This window comes from Melospiza melodia, chromosome 3 (genome assembly GCF_035770615.1).
Source record: "Melospiza melodia melodia isolate bMelMel2 chromosome 3, bMelMel2.pri, whole genome shotgun sequence".
NCBI lineage: Eukaryota > Metazoa > Chordata > Aves > Passeriformes > Passerellidae > Melospiza > Melospiza melodia.
The window spans coordinates 65465587-65478532 of record NC_086196.1 but is presented as its reverse complement, the minus strand read 5'-3'; the positions used below and the strand labels follow the sequence as shown (position 1 = coordinate 65478532).

Sequence of the window (12946 nt, the reverse complement as noted above, 5' to 3'; positions counted from 1 at the left end):
TGTTGTGTGAGGAGGGGGAGATAGGAGTTTATTCTGTGTGGAGGAGGAAAGGCCAAGCTGTCTTCCAGCAACTTCTCTGAAGTTCCAACCTCACGGGAGGGAGGGATAGAGAAGGTAATGCTGTGTTCCTCCTGGAGATGTGTGGTGAAAGCCTGTCAGGCAAAGGACACAAGTTGATTCCCAGACTTACTGATAGATAATCAATCTCTTCATCCTTTATTTGCAATATTAAATGGGATATTTAGAATATTAAGATCATAATCTTGAGTAGTGGGGTTTTCTTATTTTCCAGTTTGTTTTAGGTTGTAAAAAAGTGAACCTACTTATGAAGCAAGTAAAACTAAGGTGTGACACATGCCTTTGGTGGTGGTTTTTTTTTTTTAGTTGTGTTTTGTTTTACAGATATAAAACACAACACAATACTGAGCTCACAGGCCTTTGCAATTACATAAGTTTTGATCTTCTTCCTCACTCAGTCACATTATGTCTCCCACATTTTTGATTTTAAGAATGCAATGACATAATACAATTAAAGGAATTTCATAGAAGGTGTGAAGTATTGGAGAGTATCTGGCATTTTGGCAGCATTTCAGTCCTGTGTGACAGTTTTACTGGTAAGAATGTTTTGTGTGCTTTTAAAATAGTTTTGTATTGTGTGTAATTTGGAAATAAGTGATTGTGAGATACAAGAATCCTTTCACAAGTCTCTCTGACTGATGTTAGTTGCACTATTAAACTATGTGGAACTTGTTCAGCTCTCAACTGAGAGCATTGGTTGCTGAGAACTCTGTTTTGTGGGGGTATGTCACACTGTCTTGCTTACCCTCTGACACAGATTAATTTTGTTTGTTTTCAAAGCAAAATCAGATGTTTTGAGAGCAGGAGTTGTGCAAAGTTTTGACAACGTATTGCATTGATGGATACACTTTGTGTGTCCTTTGCATTGATTCAGTGTTAACAGAACTGCTGAGCAAGCTGTTGGGATCTTCAGCACTGCATGGAGATCATTGTAGCAGAGAGTTAGTGTGAAGTTTGGTTTGTCTGTGTGTGGTCTGCTATATATACTTCATATGTGTTTAGGTGAGGGGAATGGTGGGAGTAAGGATTAATTAATCTCTTCCTGACCTGGCAACAAATTCTTAGCCTAGCATTAGGTTATCATGACTCTGTACATTCTGTAGGTAGATACTGCTGTGTCAGAGATGAGTGATTGCTCAGGATCAGTCATGGCAGAATTCTTGTCAATTCTTTTTGGATGAAATTTGCTGTAATTTTCACATTTAAGGATTTTGTAGGGTGATGACTTTTAGAATGGTTTGAAGTTGTGATATGTGAGTTTCCGAGATCTGTGGATTAAAGAATATATTCTCTACTGACTTTGTAAAGGGCAAGGTAATTTTTCAGGTCTGTGTAGAACACTTGAGTCTAGTACAGGAGAGGAAATCAGAAGTCTTTCAGAGCTTCCATGTAGATTATTCACATTTTACCTGTGAGCTTGCATTCTGGAGATAGTCTCCAAATACTGAAGAACTTCTAACTTCCTGTGGGGTTGTTTACTTCCCTTAGCTCATATCTCTTGTAATTGAATAAAATTTGTAATTTATAAAGTTTATGTATTTAAGTTTATTGGAATAAATTCTGAACTTAAAATCCCATGTAAGCACACGAAAGTCTTTCAGGGATGGCTGAGAGTTGAGGTTGTTCAGCCTGGAGAAGCCTGGGGAGATCTTATAGAGGCCTTTAAGTACCTAAAGATAGCTTACAGGAAGGCTGGAAGGGACTGTTGGCCAAGTGTAGTGATAGGACAAGGGAAATGGCTTCAAACTGCAAGAGGGTAGGTATTGATTTGAGATAAGAAAGACAGACATTTTTTACTGTGAGAGTGAGACATTGGAAGATGTTGCCCAGAGAAGCTGTGGATGCCCCATCCCTGGAAGTGCTCAAGGCCAGGTTGGAGGGAGCTTTGTGCAGTCTGGTCTGGTGGAAGGTGTCCCTGCCCATGGCAAGAGGGGTTGGAAGAAGATGATCTTTAAAGTTTTTTCCAGTCCACACCATTCTATGATTCTATAGTAAATATTGAAATGTTGTTTTATGTTGTTAATTTGTTAAAAGATTGCTGTCAGAGGTTTTCTTGTATTTAAGTGGGAATTACTGCCTTGTTCCCCTATGGTCACTTTTGCCATGCCTTACAAGAATGCAGAGGTAGCATGGCACATGCCAAGCTAGCGAGACCAGTCCATTCTGATTTATGAACATGAATTGATTTTCTTCACACCACAGTAAAACTGGAAAGAAAGTAGGAGTGATATAGTTGTTGTTTTTCCATCATAAATTTGTCTCTGCAGAGGATGACAAAATCAGCAGGGCTGCACAGGTATGTGATCTACTCTGCCTTCGTATGGAGATTGTTTAATTATTTTGAAGTAACTCTTCAAAAAAGACAGCACCCCAACAAAAAATACTAAAAATGCGTACAGAGGTTTGTAAATTCACACTTCATTCATGTCATGTCTTGATTTTTTTTCTTCCAATATAGTTGTTGACTTTTGCATGCATGCATGCATGCTTTATCACTTCTTTTATGAAGAAGAAACACAGGAAGCAGACAACAAACCTTATATGGAATGGCGGTTGTATAAATAAGACTTCTTCTCTCTGTTTTCCAGGTTCAATATTGCATAAACATGGGTGCATTTTTGGATAAACCAAAAACTGAAAAACACAATGCTCATGGTGCAGGGAATGGCTTGCGTTACGGCCTCAGCAGTATGCAGGGATGGAGAGTGGAAATGGAAGATGCTCACACAGCTGTTGTGGGTATTCCCCATGGCTTAGAGGACTGGTCCTTTTTTGCTGTCTATGATGGTCACGCAGGATCTCGTGTTGCAAATTACTGCTCCACACACTTATTAGAACACATCACTAACAATGAAGACTTTAGGGCGACAGAAAAACCTGGATCTGCTCTTGAACCTTCAGTGGAAAATGTCAAGAGTGGAATCAGAACTGGCTTTTTGAAAATTGATGAGTATATGCGCAATTTCGCAGACCTCAGAAATGGCATGGACAGAAGTGGCTCAACAGCAGTGGGAGTTATGATTTCACCTGAGCATGTATACTTTATCAACTGTGGTGATTCACGTGCTGTTCTCTATAGGAATGGACAAGTCTGTTTTTCAACACAGGATCACAAACCTTGCAACCCGAGGGAGAAAGAGAGAATCCAGAATGCGGGAGGCAGTGTAATGATTCAGCGTGTTAACGGTTCGTTGGCGGTTTCTCGAGCTCTGGGGGACTATGACTACAAATGTGTTGACGGTAAAGGCCCCACAGAACAACTTGTGTCTCCAGAGCCTGAGGTGTGTGAAATTTTAAGGGCAGAAGAAGATGAGTTTATCATCCTGGCTTGTGATGGCATCTGGGATGTAATGAGCAATGAAGAGCTCTGTGAATATGTAAAGTCTAGACTTGAAGTATCAGATGACCTGGAAACAGTGTGCAATTGGGTAGTGGACACTTGTTTACATAAGGTATGTAAGTGTTTTCTCCAAACAGCTGTCTAAAATCATCTTCTGGTTAGATAAGGTACAGTGTTAACAGCTGTTCCTGGCCTACTGTTCCCCTTCTCCAACTTCTTTTCCTCAAAGTTCTGTTCCCATTTGACTGTATAGAAGAATATACAGCCTCATCATATATGCTTAGAAAGGTGATAACAATTGCAAAAATAAAGGCTGCTTTTTTTTTCTCCCAGGTAACGCTTGCATATAGTTCCAGCTCTAAACATTGATTCTAAATACAAAATTTGTAAAATTAATCTATTCTGAGCAAGATACTTTGTGGGGTTTTTTGATCTTTTGAAGATGGGTAGTGTTTGTATCCTTTGCATAAAACCAGTGTTGGCACCATCTCCTCTTCAAGGTGTAGCTTGTCTGTCACCTGTGCCCTCAGCTTGTTGCAGCTTAGATGGAGAAACACCACCTTTGCATCTGAGCTTGCTTCCACTCCTCAAATTTTGTTTGGGGCAAGTACTAGTGGTCTACATATGTTAAATAGGTACTCCATTTCCAACATTCCCTGAAAAGTGCAACTCCTGCTAGTACAAACAGAGTTCCTTTGTTAGGCCACAGACTAAACATTCAATTTTGAGGAATATGCTGAAATTCTCAATTGTAACTCTGAAGGCTAAGTTGTGTGTTTTTTCCAGAAATAGGGTTGTATTCTAGCGTATAACATACAGTCTATGATTGGTTTAAATTGGTTTAAATTGCTTTTCTGGCCAAGAACTCAAGCAACCTTGTTAAAGGATGGTCACTCTCAGATTCTTTCAGTAAAACTGAGTGCTGGCCACATGTTTATTTTCCAAAGTCAAATCCTGGATCTCTGTAACAACTAGGCTGTGGATTATACCACATAATAATACTAAGTGATAGGTGTCCTCATATGCTTGGTACAGAAGGGAATATAGGCTAACTCCTAAGCAGTATTTCTAAAGGAATGCATTCTAATGTCAAATTCTTAATTGTTTCAGGAGAAGAATTTGTTGTGATAGATAATTAGAACTATCCAGTAGCTTGGGTTAACACAGCAACAGTGCAGTGGCTGATAGCACTTAATATTCTACACAAAAAAGTGAAGTTGAGATTTGATTTTCAAACTACCCAGTGGTTTAAATTATGATTCTACTGGATCCCCTTGTAAGAGACTTAGAATTGTGTTTTTAAATTTGGCTGTGAATTACAATTTTGAAAATGAAATTTGAGCAGGAGAATGGTATCAGTGTGCTGGTAAAGAACTGGCTTTAAATTAGTATCTAAAAAAGCCATTGGGTGATATTTCTGAGCATGTGATAGTCTCTAAGGTCAGCTTGGCCATACAAAACATTTATGTTTTATACTTGCTCCAAGGTGCTGTGTGACACAGGTGCATTCTAATAAAACAGACTTGTAATGCATGTAATGACTTACATGAATACCCTGCAACTAAAAATTAGTTGCTTGAGCTGAGCTATTCTAATAGTGTAGGGGAGCATTCTGCATTTGATTTTGCAACAGGAGTTGTTTTACAATTTGGCTTAAGGTAACATTATGCAAGTATCTAATTTCTGACCTGTTTTATTGATACTATTTTTGAATGGCTGACACATAGATAAGTCCATTAATTATTTAGACTTGAATACTAAGAATATACAGTCGAAATCAGTCAAATTATTTCTAGTGAGAAGTGTGGTTGGGACACTGAGAGGTTCTTATTGATGAAAATACAGCATTTTTTCAGGGTGTTTTTTTCCAGGTTTGTCTGTAGCACTGTATTTGGAAAAAGTACAGATGTGATTCGAGTTGAAAGATGAAGAATAAGACTAAAGATACTAACGTCTCTTTCTTTTTTGTCACATAGGGGAGTCGTGATAACATGAGTATTGTATTAGTTTGTTTTTCAAATGCTCCTAAGGTCTCAGAGGAGGCAGTGAAAAAAGATGCTGAGTTGGATAAGTACTTGGAATCACGGGTTGAAGGTAAGAAATCTGCTTAGTTCACTACATAGTGAACAAATCTCAGTTTGATTGTGATAGTGAGCACATGTCATAACTATCTTGAGCATGAAAACAGAAACCATGAAAGACATTATGCCACTTTCATGTTAGGTTAAATTCAGACCTGATTATAACTTTGAACTTTTATATGTCAGGAAGAATGTTTTGGACCATGTGCTTAGTTTATCCTGGTATTCTGCAAACATTTTCTTAATGAGAGCCAGAAGTTTTTAGTGCTGTCTTTGTAAGTTAAAATACAACTACTGACCTTGCAGAGTGTTGTGTCAGCTCAGTAAATTGTGATCTTGCTATTGTCCTGCTTATGAAATATTAAAAGGAATGTACTGTTTGTACTATTTCTTCCCTTTTTCTGTGCAAGTTTTTGACAGAAAGCAAAAGCTGTATTTGGTTTTTGTGTCAGTGTCCCAGTAATCCAAATACTTGGTGTAGCCACCCTAAATTTTAATATATATACATGCTGGTCTTCAGGTATGAGTTATCTCTGAGCACACAGCTGTTGTGTGTGGTGTCTTTTCCTCTTGTTTAAATGGGATCTAAATTGAACTGGGTTGTATATTTGTAATTTCTCTTGAGATTAGAGAGCCCTAGTGGTCACTTCAAATGCTAACTCTAGGCCTGTTTCTTGGAATTTGGCTTACATCCCAGGTTTCCTAGATGACACTAGTTAAGATAAATACCTGTTATCTTCTGTGTCAGAGTAGAGTACATGAGCTGTTAATAGGCTCTGGGAGAGAGCCAGGAGCAGTTGCCTTCACTGGCAGCAGTCAGGTGTGCACAGTGGTTACAGGTTAGTGTTCCCAGCTTCTTGGTGCCTGCTCTCTGGTAGCAAATAGGTGAAAAATATATGGAACTGCAGTGGATTTTATTGCTTTTATAAGTGAATGTTAAGATTAATAGAAAAGCTGTCAAATAACTTGTGATCAGAGTGTCTGGATTAACTAATCATTAACTGATTATTTTTAGCTCTGTTATCACATTTAACTAAATAATAGATATACAAAAAAAATAGTTGAGAGTTTGTAGTCCAAACTGATGTGGGGTCATTTCAAATATAACTCAAAATGATTGTTTAGCTTAAGTGCTTCAGAGAAATTAATTGCTCCAAAGCTTGAACTTCTGTTGCTTCAGCTCTAGATTTTTTTTTTCCCCTGCTTGAGTTCCCTGTGTCATTCTTTGTTTTGCTAATTGGAGGCCTTTAAAAGGCAGGTATTTAGCAAGAAATGACAGCATATTTGAGAAATTCTGACAAGGAGTGGAGAAAGGAAATGAAACAGACTTCAGAAGAACTTGAAATACCTATCTGATTTTTAACAAGTTTTTGCATTCATACATTCTATGAAATTGTAATTTTGATACAGTCTCTTTAATTAAAAGGAAAAGAAATTGTGGGGCTGCAGTTTACCTTACACATGCCTTGAATATTATTAGTTCAGAAAGAATAAAGGCCTTAGCAAGTGTTTCAAACCACTAAGCAGCACGAGGAAAATTGTTTAGAAATATGTTGGAAATTTTAAAAACAGTATCTGATTTAAAGGTTTTAAGTAGTGAGCAGGAATACTTTTGACTTTAAAAAACCCCATGAGGGCAAGAGTATCCTCTCAAGTGTTGGAGTTGGTAAAAATTTTGGAAGGTGGAGTTTCTTTTTGGTTAAGACAATTGCCTTTGGTTAAGACAATTGCCTTAAAGTTTATCTTTTAACTTAGTGTAGAAAACAGTGTATAAAGGAGTTGTGCCTGAAAGGTTTAAACTGTCTGCAACTCTAGAAACATAAAGTCTGATAGATATGTTGTGACACTGATAATATGGATTTGTTTAAAATGCCTTTTTAGAGACTGACTATTCCTCTCAAAAGCAAATAATGGTGTTTGAACACAAATTAACAAGAACAACATTTAAAAAAATGTATGAATGAGTTAGCAGCTCACAAGTTATATGGAGTTGGCTGATAGCCAGTAACAATTATATTTATGCCTGTAGTAAAAACATTCTGAAAAATACAAGGTTGTCTTGGAACTACCAAGCTGCAAAGATAGATGTTGTCAAAAATGTAAACTGTGAGTTCTCTTGGATACCCTCCACTTTGACTAAGTGACTAATGTAAGTCAGGGCAACATTAGAACTTAGTATAAAGTCCTCTGGGACTTCCTGAAGCAATTTTAGTTTGATCACTGGTGTTTGTTCTTAATGAATACACACTGTTCTGTTTCTGTTCTCTTGTGGGCCTTAAATATCAAGCTGACTGTACAAACCCATCAAACATTTTAGGCAACAGGGTTTTTTTATCACTGCTATGCTTGGGCATTCTAAGCTCTGGCTCAGGGAGAATAGCAGTGTTTAAGGCATGCTTTTGTTAGATTTAAAAAGGTAAAAAAAAATTTGAAAATTAGGTTAATACTTGCACATGTAACATTTGTGCTCTGTACATTCTAAAAGTGGAATGCTGACATTTTGTATATTTGTATAATGAGCTGAGTTAGTAGTTCCCCAAGATCGTTCCAGAGTTCTTAAAAGAGAATTATTGTCTTAATACCTAGAGATACTTTTTTCTTTTAACAGATTGATTAAAAGCAAGCTCAACAAGTCATTGTTTACAGAGATTTCCAGTGGAAGAAATATGTATAGCATATAACAACATGCTGTTGCTAGTTGGGGTTTTGAGGTTGACGGAATGTGAATGACTGCATTCCAGAGCTGCCACTTGTAGGGTATACTGAAATGCTTGATGAGGTTAAGCTTGTGCCTGAGTCATTTATGACTCTGAGCACAGCCCTGCTTCTCATTTGAGTCATTTAATTGATCCATGTCCAAAGCACAGTCACAGAATTACAGGCTGGTTTGGGTTGAAAGGGACTTTAAAGATTATCTAGTTCCAGTGGCACTGCTCTGGATGGGGCACTTCCACAGGTGTTTGGGGCAGTTGTGAGGTTATGCTAGGTCACTTTTCTTACTGCCCCTCAAATACTTTCTGCTCTCTTTTTCAGAGATCCAAAGTTTGGTCCCACAAAGTGAAAACTAGGTACAGAAGTCAGTTCAGTTTTCTGATATGTTTGTTTATTTGAAGGGGTGTATCAGAATTGCAGTTAATAACAGATAAACCACAGAACTCCATGAAACCCAAAAAACCACTAACCTCAAATCATAAGTAGGAGCACATGATCTGTGTAGGCTTAAACAGTCTCACCGATATAGTCAGTTTATCCCCGAAGTTGGATGATGCATTTTATATATGTGGAACGTATACTGTATATAAAACTCATTTGTTATAATCCGATAGCTGGGCATGAAAGGAGGTGCTGGAACATGGAGAACTTGTAATGCTGTCTGGCTGGGGACCTGCATTATATAAAATGGAAGTTAAATGTTACCTGAATTTTCAAAATGCCTGTCTGTGAATGAAGTGTTAGGCTTTTAGTGAAAAGTGTTTCAGAGATAAGGTAGTGGACTTTGATGTATATACATATTTAATAATATCAGGAATTATTCTTTAAGTGTCTGAATTATATTAGCAATGCAAGGCTAACTGTAGGGTTATTCTTAACATCACAGAGGTTAAGCTGAAAATTGTAAATACCCATAAATCTGTTCCTCAAAAATTTTGGTTTCTTTCTCTGTTGTCCTTTGTCAAGCACATCCACAGTGTGTGCCTGCTAACTGATGTGTAATGACAGTGGGTCATGCATGCTCATTTGCTTTATTCTCGATTTTCTGTTAGGAAGCTTTTTTTTCCAAGAGAGGAAACAAGTTCTGGATTACTCACTCTAATACCAGGAAATGAAAAAGATAATGATTAGTTCATCCAGAATTCTTGGTTTGCCACCTTCTAGAAATGGAGAGAAATGCTTGTGGTTCAGTTCTAGAAATGCTTATGGTTCAGTTCAGCACTCCCTGAGAAGTTGTTATGCAGTATAAATGTATATGTTTCTAGTACCAAGAAACATACAGCAATCTTCAGCTGTGTCATTCCTTTTTAAGAAGATATAAAACCCTTATGCTTGCAATAAATATTTAGAAATTTCTTGGATTTTTAGTTTTTCTTATTACTAATTCTTGCTATTTGTCTACTTTTCCTGTGTATAGAACCAGATTTGTTCTTGGTATAAAAAGTATATTTTCATTAGAAATGTTTCCTGTCAAATGTATCTCAGCAAAATTATATTATAGCAGTACAATTACTTCTGACTAAGTAGAACTGAACAAAGGGATGCAATTTATAAGAGGAGCTGTGGTTTATTTGTGTGAGCATGTGTGGAAGGAAAGATTAAAATCCCAAGATTTAGGCATACTTACTCAGCTATCACTTCCTTTGCTAGCCATGATTTATCCTTAATGGATGGATGGATGATAATACACGTCCAAGTTTCATGGAACAGTTTTTAATTTTAGTCACTTCTAGTAGTAGAGCAGGTATCTTATTCTTTGCAAAAATTGTATGGTCCTGGCTTAAAACTGGGACATAGAAGCTTAGTAGTGCCTTATTTGTTAGAAGGTAATGTAATTATCCTACAAGTGATTGCTTTGAGGGGTTACAGATGTGCCCCATACAAAGTGCACCGGTGAGTACCTTGCCAAGCACTTTGTTCATCTTGGTAATCCCAAGAGAAGCCTGAATGTCACTTGCTTCTTAAAAAAGTGAAAGACATCAATCAAGATTTAAATCCTAGGAAACTTGGGATGAGGGGTTTGAGGTGGATCGGTGGCGTGCTTTTCTGATAACTCAAGAAACTCATAAACTACAGGCTCCATGTCAGTCATCCAGAATATAGTAAATTGTAAGAAATGAAATTATTTGTTTATCTTTGGATAGTAGCCAAGGTACAGAATGACTGAAGTTTTTTTAGGATGATACTTGAGAGGGTTCATTCTTAATTCTTCTTAAAGAGAATTTTATCTAAAACAATGTCTACAGGAAATAGCACTCCATTCCTTAATTTAGTTAATTTTCAGAAAAAATATTCTCTCTTAAAAATAGAAGACTTGTGCATACAACTCCAAACCTTTATGCCATGGTTGAATGAGTAGAGGCTGATGACTGGAAGCTGGTGGCATTACACCTATGTGAGTGTATATACAGATATTAATAAATTCATCTTAATAGCAGCCCTGATGAAAGAGAATATGTGAAGATTTACTTCACTTGAGGCAGTTCTTTTCCAAGCTAGGAGAACTTAGAGGCTAGAAGCACTGGACTTGACTTGAGTTGTATGTCAACTTTGACAATGGAATATAATTTTAAATTATTATTAAAAATAAGTATTTTTAATTATTCCTCATTATATTCTGTTTTGGTCACTTGAGTGCTAATATTATCCATTCATTATGTATCCTCTGGATTGCTTGGTGGTCCAAGTGTTTGTGCCCTGGAGAGTGAGCCTTTGAGGGTACAAGGTGTTACTGGCAAGGAAGCGTTGGCTTTATGGCTGTAACGTGTTGCACTGCAAGGGGGAGCTAACTGAAACACACTCCCAGCTGCTGTTCTGTCTTTTCAGAGAGAACAGGCTGCTATCTCCAGGGTATTTCATTCAGTTCACACTCTGCTTCTGAATTTCTCTTAGAAAGTAAGGCTTGATGCATACTGGAATGACAGACTATGAATTCAGGCTCTGTTCTATCATGCAAAGATTGTTAACCTAAAATGCAAACCATGTTTTACCTATTTACATGTAACTTTTTCATAATGCCTCTGTTAAAAAGTGATAACGTCTTATATTTCAGTGTCTTAGCCAATGGGTGATATTAATTCAGGATTTCTTGTGTTTTTAAATTAGAAATTATGGAAAAAGCAGGTGAAGAAGGAATGCCTGATCTTGCTCATGTTATTCGTATTTTAACTGCAGAGAATATCCCTAATTTACCACCAGGAGGTGGTTTAGCTGGCAAGTGAGTACAGTACTAGAATTTCTTGAACTGTTAAATTCACTGACACTCTTTCATTTAATGCTTTAAAGTTTTCTTATTGTAGTAGCTATACTTGATTCAAGTTTTTTATGTTTGAATTTAGTTTATCTTTTGCAGTATATAGACATTTGTGTCATTGTTCCCATTCCAGAATGGTAAAGAGGAAACACATAATCATGTTATACACAGCATATGAATTTATACATAACATATTAATTTATTATTTCCATGTGGCCATTTAAAAGAAAAATATATGTATTCTTGGCTTTTTACTGCTTTACTACATTTGTGAAGAGCTATCAAACATATCAAAATGAATATCAAAAATGCCAGGAGATCATGATGTCATGTTTTTTCCTGATGTCATGTTTTCCCAACCACTTAATGTCCATTATAAGCTTGGAATAGTACTTATTTGCTCAGCAAACATTCTCATAAGAAAATTGTTTTTATTTGTTTAGTCTGAAACTGAATGGTAGATAACCAAGAATATTGAACTATAATATGCATCTTAAACCTCAACAGGAATAAACCTTGAGAAATTACATTGGCCTTGTGGGGAGCCCAATGGTGATGTTCTGACAACCTATAACTTGAGGATTTGAATGAAAAGAATTCAGTATTGCATAAACAATTGTTAATCTGGAATTTCCCAGATAGTAGGACTGATCGTTGTTCCCTGCCATAGAGCATGTTGTTTCTGGAATATTCATATTTTACAAAATACCAAATCCTGCCCTCTGGGCATCTGTGTATGTGTACATCTATTTTCATTGCATGTACTTGTTAATGAGCACTGTTTGCCATGATTATCTCTCTCTGGCCTTGGAAGTATCATTCTGGGTCTTTTTTTCCACTTGTGTACATTCCAGGCATTCAGAAATGTTTTGGTTTGGCTGTTCTTCTTGGTGCCTCCCAACTACTGTGTTTTGTTGTTTTGCTCATTAATAACTACATCATGTACTGCTGCACTATTCTGGACCGCTGACATATAAATTCTGTTTTAATTTATTGTGAACCAGGTTTTGTTTTTCATAGACTTGGTTCAGTATTTGCATTTTGGTGCCTTTCTCTTCATCTTGACTTTTAAAGTCCCCTGACTTCAGGAGTGTACCTGCAGTTTCTCTCAAGAAAATGTTAAATAACTTAATGTTATTAAGTATTAGGTAACTTGTTCTTGGCCTCTGAACTTGGGACAAAGACAGACATATGTAAGTTCATTTTACTTGCAGGAAATTAATGGAAGTATTGGAAAAAAATACTTTTGCACAACCCAAATCAACGTACTGTGTTACTTAAAACTTTTGTCCTAGCAAGAGGATATTCTTTTTCTTGAGGTCCTTATCCTGTGATGTTACCAGGTCACAAAGAAATTACACTTTGTGTTTGAACTCCAAGACCTTGCTCAAACAGGTTGCAATGCAAAAACATCTTGTCTATGGCTGTAATCCACAGTTTTAGCACCAGTGAAAGTTGCTCCCAATTTTTAGCATATCTGAG

The 12946-nt window shown here is 36.9% G+C and overlaps 1 protein-coding gene across 2 annotated transcripts in view; it reads left to right on the top strand.

Moving 5' to 3' along the window:
- The window catches only part of PPM1B (protein phosphatase, Mg2+/Mn2+ dependent 1B), a 61367-nt gene that overhangs the window by 37070 nt on the left and 11351 nt on the right, over positions 1-12946 (top strand). For both annotated transcript variants that reach the window (XM_063152073.1, XM_063152072.1), the window contains exons 3-5: positions 2667-3530; positions 5395-5512; positions 11317-11428. In XM_063152073.1, coding sequence (XP_063008143.1) covers positions 2685-3530; positions 5395-5512; positions 11317-11428 — 1076 coding nt within the window. In that variant the 5' untranslated portion in view covers positions 2667-2684. The remainder of the gene's footprint in view (positions 1-2666; positions 3531-5394; positions 5513-11316; positions 11429-12946) is intronic.